We start from the raw sequence: 24,429 nt of genomic DNA, 5'->3' as shown, positions 1-24,429 counted from the left end.
GAAACTCTTAAGAAAAAATTCTTATTATTAATCAAGCTATTGCTATTCATATTTCAAAATAATAAAAAACCTGAAAATATTGAGTTGCAAAACATGTCTTGGAGTTACCATTGTGGCTCAGCAGGTTAAGAATACAACATAGTGTCTGTGAGGATGAGGGTTCATGAGGGTTCAATCCCTGGCCTCATTCAGAAGGTTAAGGATTTGGTGTCCCTGCAAGTTGTGGTGTAGGTCTCAGATGCGGCTCGGATCTGGTGTTGCCCTGGCTGTGGTATAGGCAGCAGCTACAGCTCTGATTCAACCTCTAGCCTGGGAATTTCCACATGTCCCAGGTGTGGCCAAAAAAGAAAAAACAAAAACATGGTATGTCTTTTAAAACTTATAGTGGCAAGGGATAATTCTCTGAGATGTTAACAGTTTTAAGGGCAAATATCTATCTACCTGTCTATTTAAATATATGCACATGTCATCAGACTCCGTCTCTCTCCATATATCCACATCTATCTCAAAATATTTTAAGGAGAATAACTTTCAGCAATGATTATATCAAGCAACCTGTAAAGCACAACAGCATTTTTTTTTGAAAACAGAAAAGATAATGAAGAGATAAAACAACTATAACTCAATTCTTAAGGCTTTATATCTTAACTAGAAACTTTGCACAAATGTGTGATTGTTTCTATACTTGGAAACCTTGAAATCTGTGATAATTTCTCACAAATACTGGGCTCCAACAATATATTGCTTCCTATCAGGTTTCTAAGCTGACCAACCTTCACATTCTTCCTAAATCAGTTTAAAAAAATTAAGACATACTGACATTATAGTAGTAGAAAAATATTCAGGGAACATTAAGCAAAATTATAAATTATATGACATTTTTAAAATGTGAAAACTATTCCAATATAATTAAAATATTTTGAATGATATCACTTATATCTGGAATCTAACATACAGCACAAATGAAACTTTCTACAGGAAAGAAAATCATGGACTTGGAGAACAGGTTGCCAAGGCGGAGGGGGAGGGAGTGGGGTGGTTTTGAAGCTTAGGGTTAATAGATGCAAACTATTGCCTTTGGATTGGATTAGCAATGAGATCCTGCTGTGTAGCACTGGGAACTATGTCTAGTCACTTATGATGGAGCATGGTAATGTGCAAAAATAGAATGTGTACATGTATGTGTAGCTGGGTCACCATGCTGTACAGTAGAAACAAAATTATACTGGGGGAATCACAATTAATAAATAAATAAATAATAAAATATTTTGATTGCACTGAATTGAGTATGATGCTAATTTGGATTTCAATTGTATTCATTTTACAGTTCAATGTCTTTTCATATAAACGACCTTCGGCAACTTTGAGTCAGTTACTCATCTAAATTTGCTTTCACTTAAGAGAAAAATTCAGAGGACTAAGGTAATAAAAAGATGGAAATCTTGGAATAAAACCACTGAAGATGTATGGTTTCTATTACTTTTTGATAAAAATAAGGTTGAACATAAAAATATTTTACTATCTTAATTACACTTACTATCATTAAAATAAAGTATTTAGCAAATTATTTAAATCAGAAACATAGATTTATTCAAATTAATGTATAACTTAATGCCCTTAAAAAGATAAAATTTTGTCTCTAGTAAAGCTAACTATTTATTCAAAAATATTCCATATGTTGATTCCCTTGAAATTTATGATTCCATATGTTATAAAAAATGCTCCATCATATTACATTTAAAATTATATATGTAAGTAATAATAGCTATAATTTATTTAGGACCTGCCAGGTACTGAACATTTTTCTGGATCTATATCTCATTTAAGCCTTACAACAACTCAGCAAGGAAAATATTGTTATCTCCATTATATAGATTAGGAAACTGAGTCCTTGAGAGGTCAAAAAACTTCCTCAAGATCACAGAACTAGTAGTTCTTATAGCCTGAGGGCCAAAGATCATATAGGTAGTTGTTTCAAAACCTGGAGACCACTAGTTAGTCAAGGACCATGACAGATGACCTCCAAGCTCTCTTGTAGCCCTATCATTCTTTGATTCTAAGTATTTAATTGGCAAAGAGTATTGTTATGTATATTTAATTCAATTAACACATTCCAGCTAGGAACAAAAAGGTAGTTAGATGGAATATTTAAGTGTGAAACATTGCACATATATATGTAGCTACTATTTTTCTATAAACTTGGGGAGGCATTACTTTTTAACCATAATATTAATTTTATCTTTTTTTCTTTTCAATCTTATGACTTGAGATAAAGCGTTCACCTTTTGTCATGAAAGGTTGGGTTACTGGTATGAGATATTTAAGGAATATCTTAAAATACCAATTAAAAAGGAATTTTAATTGATTATCCAGTCAACTATTTTAATAGATGATGCTGCTGAGATTCATAGAGATAAAGCAGATAGTTTCTCTAAATCAATGAAGATAACAGAGTAGTTTCTTATTATATGTTAGTCATAAGGTATAAAATGTTAAAAACAGTGCTTAGCACATAGCAGACAGTTGATAAACATTAGCTAATAGCAGCAGCAGCAGTAGTAGTAATGATGGTATCAGCAGTGATGACATAATGACAATAATAGTAATGATGACAGTAAGAGTATTAGTAGTGATATTATTATTATATTATAATAATTGCTAAATTTATTAAATACAAATGCTTCACAATAAATTTGATAATAGCTACAATATTACATCTATTATGTCTAGGACTTTTTAAAAGACAAAAAGTGACACCGATTATAAAGATAGGCCTGAAGAATCTATAAGTTAGTAAACAGAAATAAGTATGAGTAGATCCTTAAAAGTTAAAGCCAATTTTACTATATGTAGTAGATTTTCATAAGCCAATTTGTGAATGTTATTATATTTAACATATAATTATTTGATACTTGGGCCCCCTAGGGTCCTGTTGGGTCTCATTAGTGTAATTTCCCTTAAAGAAATGTGTTTTTTATGACTGCTAATACTAATAATACATATTGCACACATATTATCAGACATAAACTAATTTCTTCAAACTTTAAAAAGATAATTTAGCTTTTGTTTAGTAGTATTTAATGACTTTGGCAAGATAAGAGAGGTTTAATTATTTTTAAATTAAATGATTTAATTTCCATTTGAACTGGACTAGTGTTTCCTAGGGGCTAAGGAAAATATACAGTAAAATTTCAATGTCTTGATACAAATTTCAAAATATAATGTGGTATTTTGGAATAGTACAGAGTTAGTGAATTTCACTCAACTGGAGTCATTCCTCCTTGTTTAGGGAGGCATTATCCAGGTTTTGAATTTTCTCTCCCTTTCTTTGCTTCTCCTTGTTACTTTAATTTTTCTGCTTAACTTTTGCTTTGTGATCCTTCTATAGAAGAGCAAGCAGAGAAAGGAAAGAAGCTGAAATTCACAATAGTCATTTTTGCTGCTGTTGAGTATTTTACGGTAAATGTAAGAAAGAGGTAGAAATTATTGGCTAAAGTTTTGAATTCTCCCAGGTTTTGATATGAACTAGCATTGTTATCCATGTCTGTAGATTGTCAAATGTCTACCCATTGTTGGAAAGTTAACTCTATTTGTGAACAATATTTCTCCATTCTCTCCCTTTTATCTCCATTCCTACTCATGCTACCCTATTTCAGTCTTCATCACCACTGCTTAGATAAGGGCAGTCTCTTTTTACATAGTTTCCTTGTTTCTAGTCTTAGTCTAAGACCACCCTAATCTATTCTCCACACCAGAGAGGTCTATATGATTGAAATCAGACCAGATCATTTCCCTGCTTATCTTTTAATACTTCCCATAACCTACAGGACAAAGTCCAAGCTAATCTTTTACGTGGTTAAAAATGCCCTTCACATTTTAGCCTCTACTTGTTTTCTGCATCTCCCAACATTCATTTCAGAAAACTCAAAGCCACAGTAATAACAAAGTTGTATATAGTTGCCCATATTTGGGGCTTCTTGCTCATTAATACCTCTGTCTAGAATGACCAAATAACTCAGGTACTTTCATGCTCTTTCTTGGTTTATTGGTTCTTCAAGACTCAGGTTCAGGTGTCAGCATCAGAAAGCATTTCTCAATGATCAACCTCCCCACACTGCCAAACTGAACTAACTACCCCTTCTCTGTATAAACATATATAATGTGTGTCATTGCTCTTGCCACTTTGTCTTGAAATTAGCTGGCTTGGTTGTGCTAGTCCTTTGAAATGTAAATCTTTCAAAGACAGGGACTGAGTTTTATTTATCTTCTAACCCCAGCATTGTTCTTGGTAAAGAGTAAGCATTTCATATACAAGGAATTGTTAGATTGTATATATGTGTATATCTCCAGATGCATTTTAGGAAACTGTGAGAGAACTATGAATATTCATGTTTCTAAATCTGAAGTATAGATTTTGTTCATTTATTCAATTACTAAGAGAAATAGTGTAAACATTTTACCTGGTAGATTGCACACAGTATTTGATTCTTAGCTTGCTGGCCATTTATTTTCAGCAGTTTCAGACTATCTCTGAGAATACTTCTATTACTACTGAAAATACTCCAACAGAATATTAATTTATTCACTTATACTAAACTTGTTAAACTTACTTCTGCTTTGAAGCTCAACTGAGAGTTGTCTTTCAAGGTTTTCTCTAATCTCTCTCTCTCTATAGAGCTCCATTTTCAGTTCCTTTTTTTCTTGTTGAATCTGCTTCTCCTGGATGCGAGCATTATCCAAAGCCACTTTCAGTAGACCCTGTCAAAAGACAGCAAATAACATGCAGTTCATCTTATCTGTTTTAATTTCTCAAATATGAAATAATTTATGTAGGTGCTAATGTCTTGTATTACATTTATTTTGTTTATAGAAATATTGTTGACCTGAATGTTGGTCAACAGAGTCTCCACAGAGGACAGACTATCAGCAAAAATGAATGGTCCAGGGAATCCAGGAGGCAATGCCTGCCCAGGAGTCAGTTGGATCTTGTCCAAGGGCGATTTCATCATTGGAATTTGAACGGGATCCTCTTCTGAAAAAAACAAAATTAATGTCAGAAGGTTCACAAACTAACAGTTCAAAATTTTCACTGTGTTTCCTTCATCTCAAATGGCATCTATAGATACTTTTTTTCTAAAACCAGATGATGGAAAACTCATAATTGGAAGCCAGTCATATCTATTTCCTAGCTGCCTCTAATTTCTCAAAATAAATGTTTAAGAATCAGTTACGGTGAAATATTTACTGTTCAAGAGGTATAAAATCTAGAGAAAAAAATTTAAGATTTATTTATTATTACATATAAATTAAATAATCAGATCACTTCATGATAAAGCATACACTGCATTTTAATTTTTTCTCTTTAAATATGTCATCTCCATTTTTAATACCTTTATTGAAGTATAATAACATAAAATAAAATTAATTAACCTATTTTAATTGTATGCTTCACTGATTTTTAGTAAATTTACAAAATTGTGTAACCAAAAAAAATCTATTTTAGAACATTTTAAGCACCCCCAAAATATGCCTCATGCCCATTTATAATTAATCTCCTTTCCCAATCCAAGCCCCTAGCAACCACTAATCTACTTTCTATCTCTACAGGATTGCTTTTAAGATAAATAAAGTCATACAGTAAGTGGTCTTTTGTGTCTGTGTTCTTCCACTTAGCATAATGTTTTTGAGGTTCATCCATGTTGTGGCATGTATCAGTGGTTTCCTCCTTTTGTTGCTGAAAAGTTTTCCATTGCATGGATATATGGCTTTGTGTTTAATCATTCATAGTTTGGCATCTGGATTGTTTCCAGTGTTACCTTCTATTTTGAAGAATATTTCTCATGAAAAAAAAAATCACCTATGGTGTAAAATCTTAAAGTATATCTTTTTTCCCCTTTTATTTTTATATTAACTTCTCCCAAACACTCATTACTTTTATGAGATTCCCCCTTAGCTTCAGTTGAGAAGATAGCAACAGAATTTTAATCTAATAAGATATTTCAGATTTGTTTTACACAGATATATCTAATTATAAAAGGAATCTCCTCTTATTTTGAGGCACTAACTACTTAGCTCTCTATTTGAATTGTGGTTGAAAATCTTTTCTGTGAGATGTATAAACTAGATAACAAAGTCTCCTCTACAATTAAGAATTGGGGCTTTTTTTACATATGTAAAAATAAACTGCTACAAACAGGTAATCTTGGAATGTAGGCAAACAAACCCTGGCATTCTTAAATGGCTCCAACAGCAATGTACAGTGAGTCGAATCATAACACCTCAAATGAAATTACTCTACTCACCACAGTCTCTTTATTTCAGTAACTGAGCACAAGCAAAGTTTGAACATATGTATTTCTCTGGTTATAAAAATATTTGGTGAACCCATATATTTTGAGACTCATTCAAGAAGAAAATTAGGCTTGAATCTAGAGCTAAACAATTTTCGCATGGTTTGAAAACAAAAATCTAGGTATTGGTTCTGGTCCTTGTTGGGATAGGAATACGGATTTGTCATACAGTTAGACCTCACTTATCAATTGCAAGCAGCCTATATATGTAGTGTGCAGAGTCTTGAACCCCATTAATTTCAGAGTCATCATAGTTTGCTGTGGGATTTATGTGAGAGGCTATGGCATACTATTGCAGGAACTTCTGTGTGAGATTACTTCATGGTTTAGCATTATCTCTGAATAAAATGCTCTTGATATAGATTACCTTTACAATTTCTAATTTTCCAAAACCTATAGGGATAAAAAATGTGAAAAATTATTTTAGAGAATCAACAGTTTTACTTTATTTGAATCCAAAATGCTATAGAGTATTTGTTTATTGGTCCTAAAGAATTCAAAAGTATGCATAAAATAACAATTTTCCTATAGCACAGGAAACTATAATGAACGTACTCCTAGGAATTGTTTTATAGTAAAACTGAAAAATAATATTTGTACCATAAATGTCTGATGCATGTGTTTTATACAACTTTCTTATCGTAAAACTAACCCTAATCTCTTACAGAACATGTCATCTTTCCTTCCTTCTTTTCTTCCTTGCAGGTAGTGGTTTTGGAAGAGGCAAAGTATTCCAGAGGGAATGATAACAAAGTCTGGGATCTAGTTCAATTACAAGGTTTGAACATTGGAAATATCTCATTAAAAATTTAAATTCTACAATACAGCTTAGGCAGAAAATTTAATGTTTCTAAGGTTTATTTTTCAACAGCCAACCAAGCAATATTCTGCTTTATTTGTGTGGTCTTAAATCTGTATTTAGCTAGTATTTTGTCTTCTGCACATGTGGAGAGATAAAATGACTTCATAATGATCCATCAATATTAATAATAATTGGAGAGTCCTATACCTTCATACCGATGTTTAAAATCTTAAAGTATGAATTTATGTAGCCTGGAAGATCTATTTTTACAAAATGAATTGCTAAAAAGTTAGAACATTGACTTCCTGCTGATTCAGAAATAATATAATATTTCCCCTGAAAAAAATATTTTACATGAGGGGGAGAGTTCTTAAAATTATGGATTATTTGTCATGTGTCACTCTATACACATGTAATCTCAGTGGTCAGACTCTAAGGGGTATTCTACAAACAAAATACCTGAAAAGGAAAGCAATACATTTAGTATGCATAAAACAAAATTAGAACTCCTTTAAAATAATCAAAGCCTTCTATTTGGAGATGAATGAAATGCCATTAAATTGGCTGAAAGGAAAATTACTATTGACTATGAAGACAGGTTGCATGGTCTATGGTTTGTAATGTTGCTGTACAGTAGATTGAAGTTTCAAAATAGTATTACTCTTCTTTAAAGAGATAGACAGAGCTGAATTAGGTGCTGCTTGCTGCAGTGAGGATCAAATGCAAAAAGAATCATATTTCATCAGACCTAGTCAACACCAGGAAAATAAATAGAAATATAAGAGGTATGCAGGCAATGATTCATTTTGATAATCTGTCCCAAGAGAGACACATAGAGACAGCACACAGATCTAAGCTTCTACCAAAAGACAAATAGGACACAGAGGGTGGGAATTGGTATGACAGTGTAGCAGAGGTCACATCGATTTTCAGCAGCAGTTTTCACACAGATGAGATAACCCTGGACTCTATTTGGCCCATTGTTCATATCCTATCTGTCCCACAGCAATAAATTTCCTAGTCCTGGAAAAGAGTAGTAAAGAAGAAGGATTCTACTTATGACTTCGTATGATTAAGTTTCCGTGCAAACCAAACATGCTTTTCCAGACCAAGGTCACACTGCATGTTAAGGTCCATAATAGCCAACAACTAGTCAACGTGTATTATGTTTTGGTGCATATGAGTGGGAACTGTCAAACCATTCATCATTTTTTTTTCGGATTTAAATCACATGCTACAAAAATGAATGATAAATGCATTAGAAATCCATTTCAATCTTGTTATAGCTTTTCACATCTGAATGGTATCTACATTTTCCTTAGAATTTGAATAGATGCACTGTTATATAGGAATTTATTAGTTAAGCTTGAGAGATTCTAATTGGCAATGAAATTAAATATGGGCAAGTACTAGAAATATAGATTGTTAGTGAAATGAGTATTCTTTTGTAATCCAGGGAGAAGGGGTTTCAATTGAGCATTTTGATTTAAAAGGCTAGTGTTAAAATGTATATATTAAAATCTTTATCAACACATATGATGCAACAATACAAAGTAAAATGTAAAGATAGGACAACTGCTATCTTCCTGAGGCTATGAGCAGCTTCTTAATGTATTGAAGCAAAGTGGAGACTACTTTTATTGAACATGTTTGTTAAATATGCCATACTTGTAACAGCACTGGAAATCCATTTAGAGAACAAGCTTTTAATTTTAATTTCTTACTTAGGGCTCAGATGAATAGATGTGAAAGCTGACAGGAACTTTATTTGTAGAAAAAAGATAAACATACGGTAAATGCTCAGGATGGAAAAGTACTCTTAAAAATTAAAGTCAAGGGTGCTAGAGACTTTCTATATGACTCTCATGTTTATTTTCCCACTTTTTCATAGGGTTAAGTGTTTCCTTTTTCCTCTGGGCTTTGAAGATTATGATACAGGAATAGAAACTGCACACAGCTGACACACTCAGTAGTGGAAAAATGCAACCACACACCAGGTCATTAGTTTTCATTCTTTAACAAATAAATTATATTTAATTATTTGATTTGAGAGCTTTTTCCTAAATAGAGCAGGCCCAAGGGACTCTCTTTTGTTGGTTTCATTAGTATTGCACTCAGCACAAACAAGACACCTGCTTCCCTCTTCCAAAATGAGGAACAATAACAACAAAATGACCAACTTCTGTGTAATTTGACCTGCATGAATATGAGGAAGTGTTCACAGACTGAGTTGAACAATGACTCAAGTGTCGCTATCCTCAAATTTTGAAAAAGAAAATCTTGATCCTTAAATAGTTACATTTCTTTAGGGAAACAAGAAAGAAATAAAGAAAGAGAAAGAAAGAAAGAAAGAAAGAAAGAAAGAAAGAAAGAAAGAAAGAAAGAAAGAAAGAAAGAAAGAAAGAAAGAAAGAAAGAAAGAAAGAAAGAAAGAAAAAGGTAGGCTGATAAATGAAAACAGAAATCTAGTAGCAAAAGAGTGAGGGTGACCAGCCTGAGAAAGTGAGAAAGAATGCTAAAGCCAATTATGGCCTGTTTTGTTCTTGATCCTTAGATTAGAAACTGGGCAAACAGGATCCTTTATAAGCTATGAATTAGAAATAAATCATCTTTCATATGAAATAATATGCTGATAACCAATATTACATCCAGTGAAGGGTTTGGAAGAACTATGATACCCAGCTCCTGTCATTTAAGAAGCTGACACATTCTTTTGGAAAAAAGTCAACAAGTTACAGAAGTGTACAATTATGTTTAAAAGCATGTGACATAGATTGTTAGGTGCTTCTAGGAGTTCAAAGGAGAGATCATTGTGGTCTAGAGTATGTACTCAAACTAATCTCTTCACTCTCTAGTTGAAAAGTGTTCCCACTGTCCTTAGAATAAAGTCCCATGGAACTTCTCCAGGATATTAGGTGTGCCAAAAAGAAAAGGTTCCTTGCTTAAACTAGTGTTGAAAAAATTGAGCTAAACCCTGTTAAACAGTTTTCCTTAAAGCAAAGGTTGCCAGATAAATAACAGGGCAGGATGCCCAGTGAAATCTAAATCTCAGATAAACAGAAAACACATTTTTTTTTTTTTTGACTGCATTCAGGCTAGTGACTGAATCTGAGCTGCAACTGTGACCTACACTGCAGCTGCTGCAATGCTGGATCCTTAACCCTCTTTGCCACTGCAGGAACTCCAGAAGTGTTTATTTTACTTTATTTGGCTGCACCCATGGCATTTGGAAATTCCCAGGCAAGGGATCAAATCTGTGCCACAGCAGTGACAACACTGGATCCTTAACCTACTGAACCACAAGGGAACTCTAGCAAACAATTTTTATTTTGTCATTTTAGGACCACACTTGTGGCATATGGAAGTTCCCAGGTTAGGGGTTGAATTGGAACTGCAGCTGCCAGCCTACACCACAGCCACAGCAACACCAGATCTGAGCTGCCCATCTGCGACCTACGCCACAGCACACAGCAACAGCTAGATCCTTAACCCACTGAGCGAGGCCAGAGATCGAACACATGTCCTCATGCATACTAGTGGTGTTTGTTACCCTGAGTCACAATGGGAAATCTGCAAACAAATTTTTTAACATAAGTATGCTGAAACATTTTATGGGACATCCTTATACTAAATATGATTTGCTGTTTATCTGAAATTCAAGTTTCACTGGGAATACTTCTTTCTTTTTTTACTTTCTAAATCTCTTAAAGCAGAACATTGCAGTCTTTAAAATACTAATTATAAATATTAACATATAATTTAGATAGCTGAGAGCCTGACTATCTAAGTTTGCAATCCTGCTCTTTGATTTACTAGCCCCAGGGAAAAGTTCCTTTATCTTTCTGTGCCTCAATTTATTGGTCTGTAAAGTTAGGATAATAATAATAATACCTATCTTATAGAGTTGTTATAAACATTGATGAGATAATATTTGTAAAGTCTGTAGAACAATGTCTGACTCAAAGTAAAAGCAATATGTTTGTTAAATAAATTAAATATTAATTGAAAAGTCCCAGGAGATGAGAATACAATAACATATTTGACCACCTAAGCATCCACTAACACCACATGAAATGACATGTTTGGAAAAATCCTCTTCTAGGTAATAATTTGATGAGACTGGCTTTACCCTAAGTTAGGCCAGTGTTACATTCTCAGTTATCAAAGGTCTGAGGAGATTTCTTAAGTCAAAGCCAGTTGTTCTAAGCTGGGGGCTATTTTACTGCCCAGAAGACACTTGGCAATGGCTGGAATATTTTTGACTATCGGAACCGAGGAGTTGGAGGTGTGTGCTACTGGCATCTAATGGTAGAGGCCAGGGATGCCCTGCCCCCCTGCCTTCAACCCCACCAAAGAATTATCTGCCCCAAATCTCAATAATGGATGGGAACTACTCTTCCAAAATTATATAGGAAAATCTCAGTGAACAGACAGTTAACTAGATCTCCATTTCTGTGCTAAACTTCTAATAGAGAGTTTAATTTATTTAATACAACAATAAGGACAAATCAATTATTTAGAACACAATACTTTACAAGGTATGTTTTAGGGTTTTTATGCATTTTATTTCAATTTCCTGACTTCAGTTCTTTGCTCAAATGTCACCTTATTAGTGAAACTGTAAACAAGCAGGACCCTATGGGGCATTCTCTGGGGAAGGCCCTTCCCCCATATCCTCTGCTTTAGCTCCTCTCCAAAGTACCTAGATAACAGTATCTGATGCACATTTCCTGAGTTGTGTCACAAATGTGAAAATCTCCCCCACTACTAAATAAAAGATGGTAACTAAGTGATGACCATGAGTACATAGGAGCCTAATGATTGGTAACGTTAACCCCTGTAACATCATCCTGTTACCTCATCACGAACTGATCAGAGAACTCTGCACTGGCAAATCACTTACCCTGTACCCACCCTCCCTTACTTGGCTTTTAAAAATGCTTTACAATTTGGTTTCGAGGGAGTTCTTGCTTTTGGGGGCACAAGAGGCACCAGTCTCTTTGCTGGCCCTGCAATAAAACTTTCTTGCTCCAAACCCTTTTGTTTCAGTTTCTTTGGCCTCACTGTGCATCCTGCACACGAACTTATGACAACAAAACCTATACCAAATATCCTGTTTAATTTTGAAGTCTGTACCACTATCTCCATCCCTAACGTGTTTTTTCCTTATGAAGTTTATCACCATTTAATATATAATACAACTTATTTATTTCCTATTTTTGCTATCTGTTTCATTTTACTACAGTATACTCTCCATTGAGACTGGGGGCCTTTTCTTGTTTTTTTGTTTGTTTTTTTTTTTAAATATTTCCCATTGCTGTCTCCCAGGTATTTAGATTGGTAACTATCCTGGGTCTACAACACCTGTAATGATTTTAGATACTTGGACTAAGAATCTTAAGGCTTGAGGTAAGATTTCTTATCATCAGATTGATTCCATTTTTTTTATTCCAAAGAAAAAATTGAACAATTATATATAAAGATTTTTTAAAGGATGTGGTGAAAGGAAGAAAGAAAGAGGGGATGAAGGTAAAGATTTTCTTGTTAACTCTCAATAAAATAAATGATTACTATAGTCCACAGATATGGTGATAAACTGAAATTTTATAATTTTGAAAAATAGTTGATAAAGTTATCAAAGCATGCCTTCTGTGTATTTATTGAACCTGTCTGCATATCATAGCCCTTTGAGGACTGAAAATAGTTAAAGTATAAATCTTTCTGGCCCACACACATATTTTCCTATCATCTTGATGTATTATCACATCAAGCATAGAGCAAACTTCACCGATTTTTTAAAAAGTACATCTATATATTCTAGAGCTTAGAAACAGAAAAAAGCTGAGGACACATGAGAGAAAGAATTTTCATATAGAGACTAGAATTTGCTCTAAAAAATGCAAGGCAGACACAATTTCTAATATAAATAACCAAATAGCATCAGAGGCATGTATGAGTCCTTTCTCCAAGAAAACAAGCTTAGCTACCTCTGTGAAAAAGGCTGTAGAGGGGAGAACACCAAATGAGTGGAGAGTAAATATGTAAAAGCCTGCATTAGAAACTGGAAAACAGGAGGCAGGAGTGAACATAGAGGTAAGGTGGGAAGGCAGCTGATGTTTTAGAGATGTGTTTAAGAAAAATGGGAGAGAGGGCACACATTTCCATCAGTTAGATGACCCTTTCCAGGTGATGTTTCCCTACCCTGGCTTATCTGTAAAATGGCCTCAGGGTTCTAATATGACCCTGTTTTTACCTTTACTAGGGGTTCAGTCATCTAGCTGACCGCAGAGGCTATAAAGCAGATTTTTCATTTGGCTTCCCTGGCGAGAAATGTGCAATCCTTTCCATCAACGAGGGAAGAAAACTCTCTTCTTAATCTGGCACAAATCAGGAAGAGAAATTTACTGCTCTGACTTGGTAATTCAGGTACTAACTTTAAAATTACTGTTGTTGTTTTTTTTTTACATAGTTAACATATATCTGAGTAGAGAGGATCTGTGGAAGGTACAAGGGAGCAAGTTATTAATCCAACACTTTAACATCAGTCATTTTTAAATATTATCACGCATCAGAATATCCTGAAGGTCTTCATATTTAAAAAAAAATTATTGAAGTATAGTTGATTTACAATGTTGTGTTAATTCCTGCTGTACAGCAAAGTGATTCAGTTATACATATACATGCATCTATTCACATATAGGTTATCATATAATATTGAGTAGATTTCCCTATGCTATACAGCCAGTCCCCACTGACCACCCATTCCATATAAAATAGTGTTCACATGCTAATCCCAAGTTCCAAATCCATCCTTCTCCCCCATCTTTCCCCTTTGGTAACCATAAGTTTGTTTTCAAAGTTTGTGAGTCTGTTTCTGTTCTATAAATAAGTTCATTTGTATTGTTTTTTAGATAACACATATGAGTGATATATGTCTTTCTCTGTCTGGTTTACTTCACTTAGTATGATAGTCTCTAGGTACATTCAAGTTGATGCAAATGGCATTATTTCATTCTTTTATGGATGAGTAATATTCCATTGTATATATTTACCACATCTTCTTTATCTAATCCTCTGTCAATGTACATTTACGTTGCTTCCATGTCTTAGGTATTGTAAATAGTCCTGCAATGAACATTGGGGTGCATGTATCTTCTCAAATTATGGTTTTCTCTGGATATATGCCCAGGAATGGGATTGCTGGATCACATGTTAGTTCTAGTTTTAGTTTTTTGAGGAACCTCCATACGTTTTCCCTAGTGGTTGTAAGCCCAGGATTAAACCCATACACCTATGGGCAATTAAACTTTGACAAAGGAGGCAGAAATATTCAATGGAGAAAAGACTCTTCAATAAGTCTTCGAAGGTCTCTTTGATAAGTGGTGCTGGGGAAACTGGACAGCTACATGTAAAAGAATGAAATTAGAACACTTTCTAACATCATACACAAAAATACACTAAAAAATAGATTAAATACGTAAATGTAAGACTGGATACTAGAAAACTCTTAGAGGAAAACATAGCAGAACAATCTTTGACATAAATCATAGCAATATCATTTTGGATCAACCTTCTAGAGTTATGAAAATAAAAAACAAATATAAATAAATGGGACCTAATTAAACTTAAAAGCTTTTGCACAGCAAAGGAAATTATAAACAAAATGAAAAGATAACCCACAGAATGGGAGAAAATATTTCTAAATGAAGTGACCAACAAGGGATTAATTTTTAAAATACACAAAAATATCATGAAGCTCAACATCAAAAAAATAAACAACCCTATCAAAAAATGGGCAAAAGATCTAAATAGTTCTCCAAAGAAGACATACTAATGACCAAAAAGAACATGAAAAGATGCTCAACAATTGCTAATTGTTAGAGAAAGGGAAATCAAAACTACAACAAATTATCACCTCATACCAATCCAGATTGGTCATCATCAGAAAGTCTACAAACAATAATTATTGGAGAGGGTGTGGAGAAAAGGAACCCTACTACACTGTTGGTGGTACCATCCTGAAGGTCTTTTAAAAAATGTTTCTGGAGTTCTCGTTGTGGAGTAGCTAGGAAATGAATCCGACTAGGAACCATGAGGTTGTGGGTTCGATCCCTGGCCTTGCTCAGTAGATTGAAGATCTGGCATTGCTGTGAGCTGTGTTGTAGGTCACAGATGGGGCTCAGATCTGGCACTGCTGTAGCTGTGGTGTAGGCCAGCAGCTGTAGCTCTGACTAGACCCCTAGCTGGGAACCTACATTTGCTGCAGGTATGGCCCTAAAAAGGAAAAAAAAAAAAAAATAGTTCCTAATTCTGAAAGTTTCTGTTTCAGTAGGTCTAGGGTAGAGCCTGACAATAGGAATTCTTAAGTGCCTAGTTCATATTACTTGTGTGGAGATCAGTTTGAGAAATCACTGAGCTATATAAAGTCAATTTTGCTACATTTAAAGATTATTAATATTGTTTTCTCTTACAATATATTTTAAAAATGGTTATCTTTACTGTTAAAGAGATTTCAAAGCAATACCTAATTTTAAGTGTGTATTTTCAGAGCTTCAAGAAATTGCATAAAATTAGAGATACATCAACTAGGCTGTTCTACAGACCTGGAGATCCTGAAAACAAATTTACATTGCAATGAAAAAATATATATAATGGAACCTATTTATAACAAAGAATCAGGAAATAAAACAGTAAAAAAAAAAAAAAAAAACCTAAATCTATACAGGTAAAAGCAAAACACTTTTCCAAGAATGAATTTAGCATAAGCAATTGCTCAGTAAGGAAAACAGCTGTTCTATGGATTAATACTTGAATTAATTCATCATATCCATGAAAGATGGAAAGTTGATATTCTGGCAGGATTAATGTTAAAAATTAAAGATGATTTTAAATTAGAATGGCACTGTAATGGGAAACTTGGCAAGAACAGTCTATATAACAATTTATAATTTGTCACCTCCTGTAAACTCTGTGATGAGGAATATGTAGGTAATTATACAGGTTTGACATTTATATTGATATTCCCACTAATAACTCGGCAATTATACTTACTTATAATATGTGCATATTCATATTTTGATGTTATCATAGCACCAATGATATAAAATAGAATTATTTATTCATTAGTTATCTCTCTCATCTCTCTCAGGCACACAAACATGCAATGTACACACAACATACATTGGTAAGAATACATACTGTTTTTTTCTGCTTTAGCTAGGAAATAAAAAATTGAGGTACTGAGGCACCATATTTTAATAATAGAAAAAAATTAAGGTTTTTCCTAATAGACAAGTCTTGAAATCATAATCACAACACTATTGTAAACCTAGCCAGTTCAAAATGATGCCTACCAATTAATTAAATATTTTACAAAACTGAAATTTCTTTAAAATACATTTTAATTATTGAACAAAGCACTGCAGCTTTCACATTTTTTTCTTTCCTATGTAATGTAGGCATTAAGATCATCAAAACTGCTGCTTCTCTGAAAATCTGTAAAGTTTTATTGAAGAAGAAGGCACCTATTAAATAATGCTCAGTTCAACAATCTTCACCACACACAATACTATTTTTAGATGTTGTCTATTGCCATAAGAGCTTATACTACCTGGTAAACAAGTTTTTTGGTAAAATGATAATAATAAAAAGTTCATAAGATACAGCTAAGAGGTCAGGGAAGGATAAAACAAATTTTGTGCAAATTAATGTGCCATTTTGTTTCATGTTTTAACATTGTCTTTTTCTTGTATTCATTTCTAGTTAGTTTGTATGGCTTGTTTCAGTTTTATTATCTTCTATTTCAACATTCATATCTAACTTGATGACTTATCAGAAACACTATTGAGTACTCTGTTGTGCCTCGTGTTGTGGTGTAAATTAAAATGAGTTCAAAGACTTGTAAATTGAAGAGTGTGGTGTGATTTCTTCTAGTAATGGTGTTAGGCAAATATATTTTGCCTGTATGACTAAAAGTAATAATTTCAAAGAAATCTCAATCAACTAAAAATTTTCACAAATCTATCATTCAGAGTAATTTCAATAGAAATTACTACTTCTATTAATCATTAGATATCCCCATTTTCTTATTGTAACTCCTTTTCCCTCCTAAAATGTATGACTCTGCAATTCTACCTAAAATAAAATGAACATGACTGAATCTCTGTGTCGTGAAATGTTATATCTCTAAACTTCAATGTCCCTATTTATAGAATAGGAAGAATTACCTCAGAGTGTTTGTGTATGGCAGCACCTAGTACTATATATAGCATTACAGTAGACGCTTAGTAAAAATCTGAAGCTATGCTACTAGCCTTTTAGATACAGAATGTTTAAGAATCATGATTGGGAGTTCCCGTCGTGGCGCAGTGGTTAACGAATCCGACTAGGAACCATGAGGTTGCGGGTTCGGTCCCTGCCCTTGCTTAGTGGGTTAACGATCCGGCGTTGCCGTGAGCTGTGGTGCAGGTTGCAGACGCGGCTCGGATCCCGCGTTGCTGTGGCTCTGGCGTAGGCCTGTGGCTACAGCTCCGATTAGACCCCTAGCCTGGGAACCTCCATGTGCCGCGGGAGCGGCCCAAGAAATAGCAACAACAACAACAACAACAAAAGACAAAAGACAAAAAAAAAAAAAAGAATCATGATTGATCTGAATGTCTACTGATGATCAGATTTTCCCATGATTTTTTTTTCAGCGTTCGTAGCATATGGAAGTTCCTAGGCCAGGAATTGAACTCTTGCTACAACACAGACTTGAGCCATTGCAGTAACAATGCCAGATCCCTAACCTGCTGTACCACAAGAGAACTCCTTGCCCATGAAATTTCTTTTTTAAAAAAATTTATTCTGGTAAAGCGACTAAAGGATGTAGTTAATGTAATAAATATTGAAAAAGGTTTTGTTTATCTAAATACCAGACAGAAAACACACTTGCAATTTTGTAACTGAAATCTCTCAGATTAGTTCCAGGGTAGTTGGAAGACTGTAGGCTCACATTACTTGGGTCACATTTCTTCCCTTACATTTAATTGAGGCTATGTTTTTATTCCCATGAAGAATTGCAAGTTTAAGATAAGTGTGCTTTCTACTGAAAAAAAAAAAAAAAAAAAAAGCCGGAAAAAATCTACTTTAAATTTTCTTGGCAAATTCAGCCTTATTTTATTAACACTGAAATTCCTTCAGCCACTATTTGTTACAAATGTTTATGTATCCATATGGAATAGCAGATGTTGAAGCAGAGACACTGCAGACATTTTTCACTTTCACTAATAACTCAAGTACTTGAGGATTTTTTTTCATCTTCTATCATAAGACCTTTAGTTTGAATGAAGAATCTAAAATGTTCACTGAATTTTACTTTAGAATTATTATAAGATTTTTGTCTATGCTAAAACTAGATCAATCAGATAAAACAGTGATGTTTTTAATAGCCTGCATATATATATATATATATATTAAATACATGTATGTTGATTATATATATATAAATCTTGAAACATAAGGGGAAAATTTGTTTGGGTGATCTAAATTATTATAACACTACACAAACTGATCAGAACTGCCAAGATGATTTCTCAGCTCCAAACTTTTAGTGAGAGTTTAGGTCGCTCATATTTCCTCCTTTTTTTTTCTTATCTGATTCTGACCTTGTTTATACCCATATTCAATGATATTTCTTTAGTCAAAAAATTGTATTTTTAAGATTACTGTGCACAAAGCCCAACAAAAATTAACAATTAGTATTAAATGGAGTTCTCTAAAATTTTCTATTTCTATGCATGTTTAAATATTATGAATTCAGCCAGAGGAATTGTGGTGTGAATAAATGGAAATAAAGAAAAAATTAAGATTGAATATCTAATATCTAGCATTATTAATATCTTGTAATCAGACTTGAACATATCACCCAAACTTTCTATACTAAATTCTAATTCTATTAAATTGTTTTATTTTTACGATTCACTTATTTGGATAAAGTACTTTAAGAAGCAATAGTATAACATTTGATTCCAATGAAATTATGTTCATTTTAGTACCATATGTTAGCCATTTCTGCATTTGACCTGGACCTGTCTTCATATTTACTTTGGACGACTTTAAGGAACATGGCTCCATCCTCTGAGCAGCTATATTTATCCAGTTCCCTCAGAGATTGTCATTTTCCTAATATGAAATGATCACTAGGGAAAATCACTTTGCTCACTGCCTCTGTGTCCACTGTCACCTCCTAGCCATTATTCAGTTTCCATCTGGCATTTTTACACAAATATGGTGAAAATACCATATTTTTTACACAAAATTGAAATTGCTTTCTACTCTTGGTTACTGACAACAGATTACATCCTAGCTTCAGTTAAAACACTTAATCAAATAGTGGAATATGCTATAGTTAGCCTGTGAGTCTCAAGAACAAACTGTATTAGTTTTTCTTTTCTTGGAGAATGTACTAATAACCTAAGTAACCATCTAATCTGACTTAACCATATAATCTTAGCCTCTGAGATAATATGGTGTTTTATGAAAAATTTTCAGAGAGTAAAGGCAATACAATATGTTATTCAAGTTTGAACATTAATGTATATTTATTGCTTACAACATTCCATGAGATACTTTTTCTGTATGCTTATATGTTACCTTTCCCATTTGCCTGAAAAGTGGGCTCTACGGTTGGCAAAATTCTATTAATTGCACCTCACAGCTTTTTAAACTTTGTCAGCCCTTCTGAACATTTAAAGTATATAGAGGCTGCATTTTCAGATCCAAGATAGTTATTTATTATTTAATTTTCAATTAAATAAAACATCTTATAAAGCATAATTCTGCTATTATGGCTATCCCTTCTTAGACATCTTAGATAACATGTCCCATGCCATCCACCAAGGCCAGAAAGTGTAAGATATACAGTGGTAGTATTTCCACAGATGTAAAGTATCCTTAATAAAATAGAGATATAAAACAGAAACAAATTACTCAGGTTTACTATAATAAATGAGTGGCCTTAAAACTGTATTACACTAATGATTCTGACATTCCCATTGGTGTGTTGTGTGTACCCTTTCAAAGCTGTATACTCTGTTCAAATGACATGGTCTTTTTGTAAATACTGTTTGTGTCCAAGTAGATATAATGCTTGTAGAGAACGTATCTAGGGATCTATAAAACTGGTAGGAAACATATTTTTCCATGGTATTTTAGTACTTTAAAAAACTCAATCGCAGGGAGAAATGTTTTGTTGTAAACATCTTAAAAGCCTTATAAAGGGAATGGCCATCCACACCGCTTGTTTAAATAATTTTAAGAGGTAGACTACATTTGGCCCTCTCATATACCTCAGCTGAAACTCTCTAATTTCCTTGATTTTTCACAGGACTTGTTATTTAAAAAGATTTTAAGTGCAATGTGCAATGCAATCTGTATGCTAATATGATAATGAATAATCTGGCTGCCAATTTGCAATATTACATTTACCAAAATGAAGCCAAAAAATGCATTTTCCCTCAAAATAGCTTTTACTCATTCTGTATAAGGTATTGTTTGATGACTATAATTTAGCAAAAAAAAAAAGACATTTTACATACTCAATATGCTATATATATACACACATATATATATATGTGTGTGTACATATATATATATACACACACACATGTTTGTGTAAGGTTGAAATGAGCCAAAGTAGGGGAAAATGACCCCTGCATTTTTAATGGAGGTGTAGTTTGAATTTAAATTAGAAGCGAAGAAAGTCAAATCCTAAATTAAGGATTTTGGTAAGCAAAGAAAGTCAAATCCTAAATTAAGGATTTTTGGAGTTGAATTTGGGAATGTATGTTTTTGTTTTTTAATGCTTTTTAAAATTTTTAAGAAAATCTTAAGAATTATATAAAAATTAGATTCCTCACTATTATATGTTGCCGCTGTGCAGGCCTCATAAATTTCATTTCCATATTTGTGAAGAGAAACTAAGTGTTTGTGTGTACATACGTGTGTTTGTTCTCTCCTATCATTCAAGATGAAGTAAAAGTAGGAAGAGATCAAGATGGTGCAGTAAGAGGATGTGGAGCTCACCTCCCCTCATGAACACATCACAAATACATCTACATGTTCTACAGTGGAACAATTCTTGCTGAAATCTAATTGGAAGCTGAAAGAAGGACACTTGTACAATCAAGGCTGAAAAAAGATACAAATACAATAAGGTAGGAAAGGAAGAGAAATAATCAGGCTGGAACCTGTGCTCCAGGGATGGGATTCAGAAAGGGAGATTATGCAGGTGGATATTCTCCCTGGGGAGCAAGTGCTTCATACAACATATTGGGTATCCCAATCTTTGCTACACAGGAAAGAAAAGTCCCCTCGGCTGGTTGGAGGGCCAGTCCTGGTGGGACAAGCAAGAAGGTTGTGGGAAGTTTGGACTCTGCTTATGAGGAGCACATGCACATAGACTTGCTCCTGAAGTTGGGTAGAGAGGATAGACTAAAACTGCTCAAGTAACTAACTGGTTTCCCATGATTGCATTGGTATGTGCCCCATGCTGAGCAAAGAGAGCTTCAGCCCTGCTTACTTCAGGTTGCAGCTCCACACTGGAGCAAAGGTTGCCTGACCAAGGAAAGAGCTCAGCCATGAGACACAGAAATGGCTCAGATCTAAAGCAATGTCTGATCAGGGTGAGAGCAGCCATTACTGGCACTTACGAAGGGAATACATCAGAAGTGGCCCTGACATCCGTTTGTGCCTGAACTACCACAGTCAATGCCCTGACACATGTTGAGAGCTCACATGGACACTGCTTGCCACGGAGTGTAGTTCCACACGAGAGTAGAGGCAGCAGAGGCCAAGAGGAGAGACTGACTGTGGGGAACAAAGGAAACTGAGACCCCAAATGGCATCTAGGGTGGTAGGGCAGGCTTTGCTGATGGTTACATAGGCAATGCATCAGAAACAGCCCATGTCCCATGAGAGGCAAACAGCCTACATGAAACTTTATTGCTCACTACTGCTCCCCTTACTAGTAAGGGTGCTGGGGATGAGAGTGGAGAGAACATACACTTAAAGGAAACAGAGCCAGCTCAGACATGAACCCCAGGGCTCCTGATCCAATAGCTTCAAACCTGACTGTATTCATGATAGGGCAGTGACAGCCACTAAGTAAAGAGGAAGCCTCAGGTGATATTTGGCTCTGGCTCCATCTCTAATCTCAACCTTGTACCAAGAGGACAGCTGCCAACACACACTGGGAAAAGTCATAAACTATGTTCACATCATATCTAGCTCTCCCACCAAAGCCACTGGGCACACAGAATGCACAGGGATGCTCCCACATAAGGACACCCCTTCAAGACCTCATTATGTAACCGTTTCATTTAATTTTAGAGAGACAGAGAAAGTTAAGAAAAATGAGATGATAGAGGATTTGGTTTCAACTGAAAGAACAACAAGAAAAAGACCCGGAAGAAACAAATAATGAAACAAATAAACAATTTACCAGATAAATAATCCATGGCATTAGTAATAAGAACACTAATTGAATTAGGGAAAAGAATGGATTAACACAGTAAAGATTTTAATAAGAAACTAGAAGATTAAAAAAAAAAGGTTAAAATGAGAACAGTATAAGAAGACTTGGAATAACATCAAGCACACCAATGTTCTGATCCCCCTGAAGGAAAAGAGAGAGAGAAGGGAAAATATATTGAAAATGTATTTGATAAAATTATGGCTGAAAATTTCACAAACCTGAAGAAGGAAAGAGATATCCAACTATAGGAAACACAGGAATTTCCAAACAAGATGAATGCAAACAGACCCATATCACAATTAAAATGGCAAAAGTGAAAGAGAGAATTCTAAATGCAGCAAGAGAAACAAGGAGTCACATGCAAGGGAACACTCATCGGGATATCAGCTTATTTCTTTTGTAGAAAATTTGCAAGGAAGAAGTGATATATTCAAAGTATTGAAAGGGAAAACCCTGCAACCTATAATACTCTACCCAGGGAGATATTCATTTAGGATAAAAGAAGATAAAATGAACTTCTCAGACAACCAAAAACTAAAAGAATTAATCAACACTAAACCTCCCATAAAATAAATGAAAAAGAGTCTTCTCTAAAAAATAAGGGAAAGGCTATAACAAAATGTCAAATTCCATAGGAAAGAAAGAAATCCCACTACAAAAAGGCAAATATAAGGTAAAAGTTAAGAACAAACATTTAAATAAGTTGTATGAATATTAAAATAAAAAATTGTAAAAATCAACTATGACTATAATAATCAGTAAAGGGAAAAACAGGAAGATGTAAAATATGACATTGGAACACAAAATGGGGAGAGAAGTAAACATTTTTGATGTTTAGATGTTTGAACCTAAAGGATTACTTGTTTAAAATGAGTAGATATAGTTATAGGTCAACATAAATGAACCCCATGCTACCCACATAAATACACAAAATATATGGGAAAAAGGGGAATACCAGGATGTCACTAAAGAAAAATCATCAAAACACAAGGGAAGAACCAAATTAGCAAGAACAGAGAAGAACTAGAAAAACAATGGGCCAAAAGGTAATAAAATGGCAATAAATACTTACCTATCAAAAATTACTTTAAATGTCAATGATTAAAACAAAAAACATAGCATTGCCAATTGGATAAATAAAAGACCCATTTCTTTTTTTTTTTTTATTTTCCCACTGTACAGCAAGGGGGTCAGGTTATCCTTACATGTATACATTGCAATTACAGTTTTTCCGCCACCCTTTCTTCTGTTGCAACATGAGTATCTAGACATAGTTCTCAATGCTATTCAGCAGGATCTCCTTGTAAATCTATTCTAGGTTGTGTCTGATAACCCCAAGCTCCCGATCCCTCCCACTCCCTCCCCCTCCCATCAGGCAGCCACAAGTCTCTTCTCCAAGTCCATGATTTTCTTTTCTGAGAAGATGTTCATTTGTGCTGGATATTAGATTCCAGTTATAAGTGATATCATATGGTATTTGTCTTCATCATTATGGCTCATTTCACTCAGGATGAGAGTCTCTAGTTCCATCCATGTTGCTGCAAATGGCATTATGTTATTCTTTTATATGGCTTAGTAGTATTCCACTGTGTTTATATACCACTTCTTCCGAATCCAATCATCTGTCGATGGACATTTGGATTGTTTCCATGTCCTGGCTATTGTGAATAGTGCTGCAATGAACATGCGGGTGCATGTGTCTCTTTTAAGTAGAGTTTTGTCCGGATAGATGCCCAAGAGTGGGATTGCAGGGTCATATGGAAG

The 24,429-nt window shown here is 34.2% G+C and overlaps 1 protein-coding gene across 9 annotated transcripts in view; it reads right to left on the bottom strand.

The window, feature by feature from the left end:
• DACH2 (dachshund family transcription factor 2) overlaps positions 1-24,429 on the bottom strand; it is a 571,191-nt gene that overhangs the window by 19,165 nt on the left and 527,597 nt on the right. For 6 of the 9 annotated variants that reach the window (XR_014834871.1, XR_014834872.1, XR_014834873.1 and 3 more), the window contains 2 exons: positions 4,884-5,032; positions 4,611-4,758 (listed from right to left, as the gene is read on the bottom strand). Coding sequence is in view for 6 of the 9 variants with exons in the window: in XM_021079681.2 (XP_020935340.1) it covers positions 4,611-4,758; positions 4,884-5,032 (297 nt within the window). In the remaining 3 variants the exon portion in view is untranslated. Of the gene's footprint in view, positions 1-4,610; positions 4,759-4,853; positions 5,033-24,429 lie in introns of all 9 variants that reach the window. The other 3 variants (XM_021079680.2, XM_021079682.2, XM_085007024.1) reach the window with 1 other exon arrangement.

Source organism: Sus scrofa, chromosome X (assembly GCF_054392235.1).
Source record: "Sus scrofa isolate SSC_HxYL_T2T_F1_AM1 chromosome X, Sscrofa_HxYL_maternal_Yorkshire_Landrace_v2.0, whole genome shotgun sequence".
NCBI lineage: Eukaryota > Metazoa > Chordata > Mammalia > Artiodactyla > Suidae > Sus > Sus scrofa.
The sequence above is the reverse complement of the archived record's forward strand: the minus strand, read 5'-3'. Positions and strand labels throughout refer to the sequence as shown.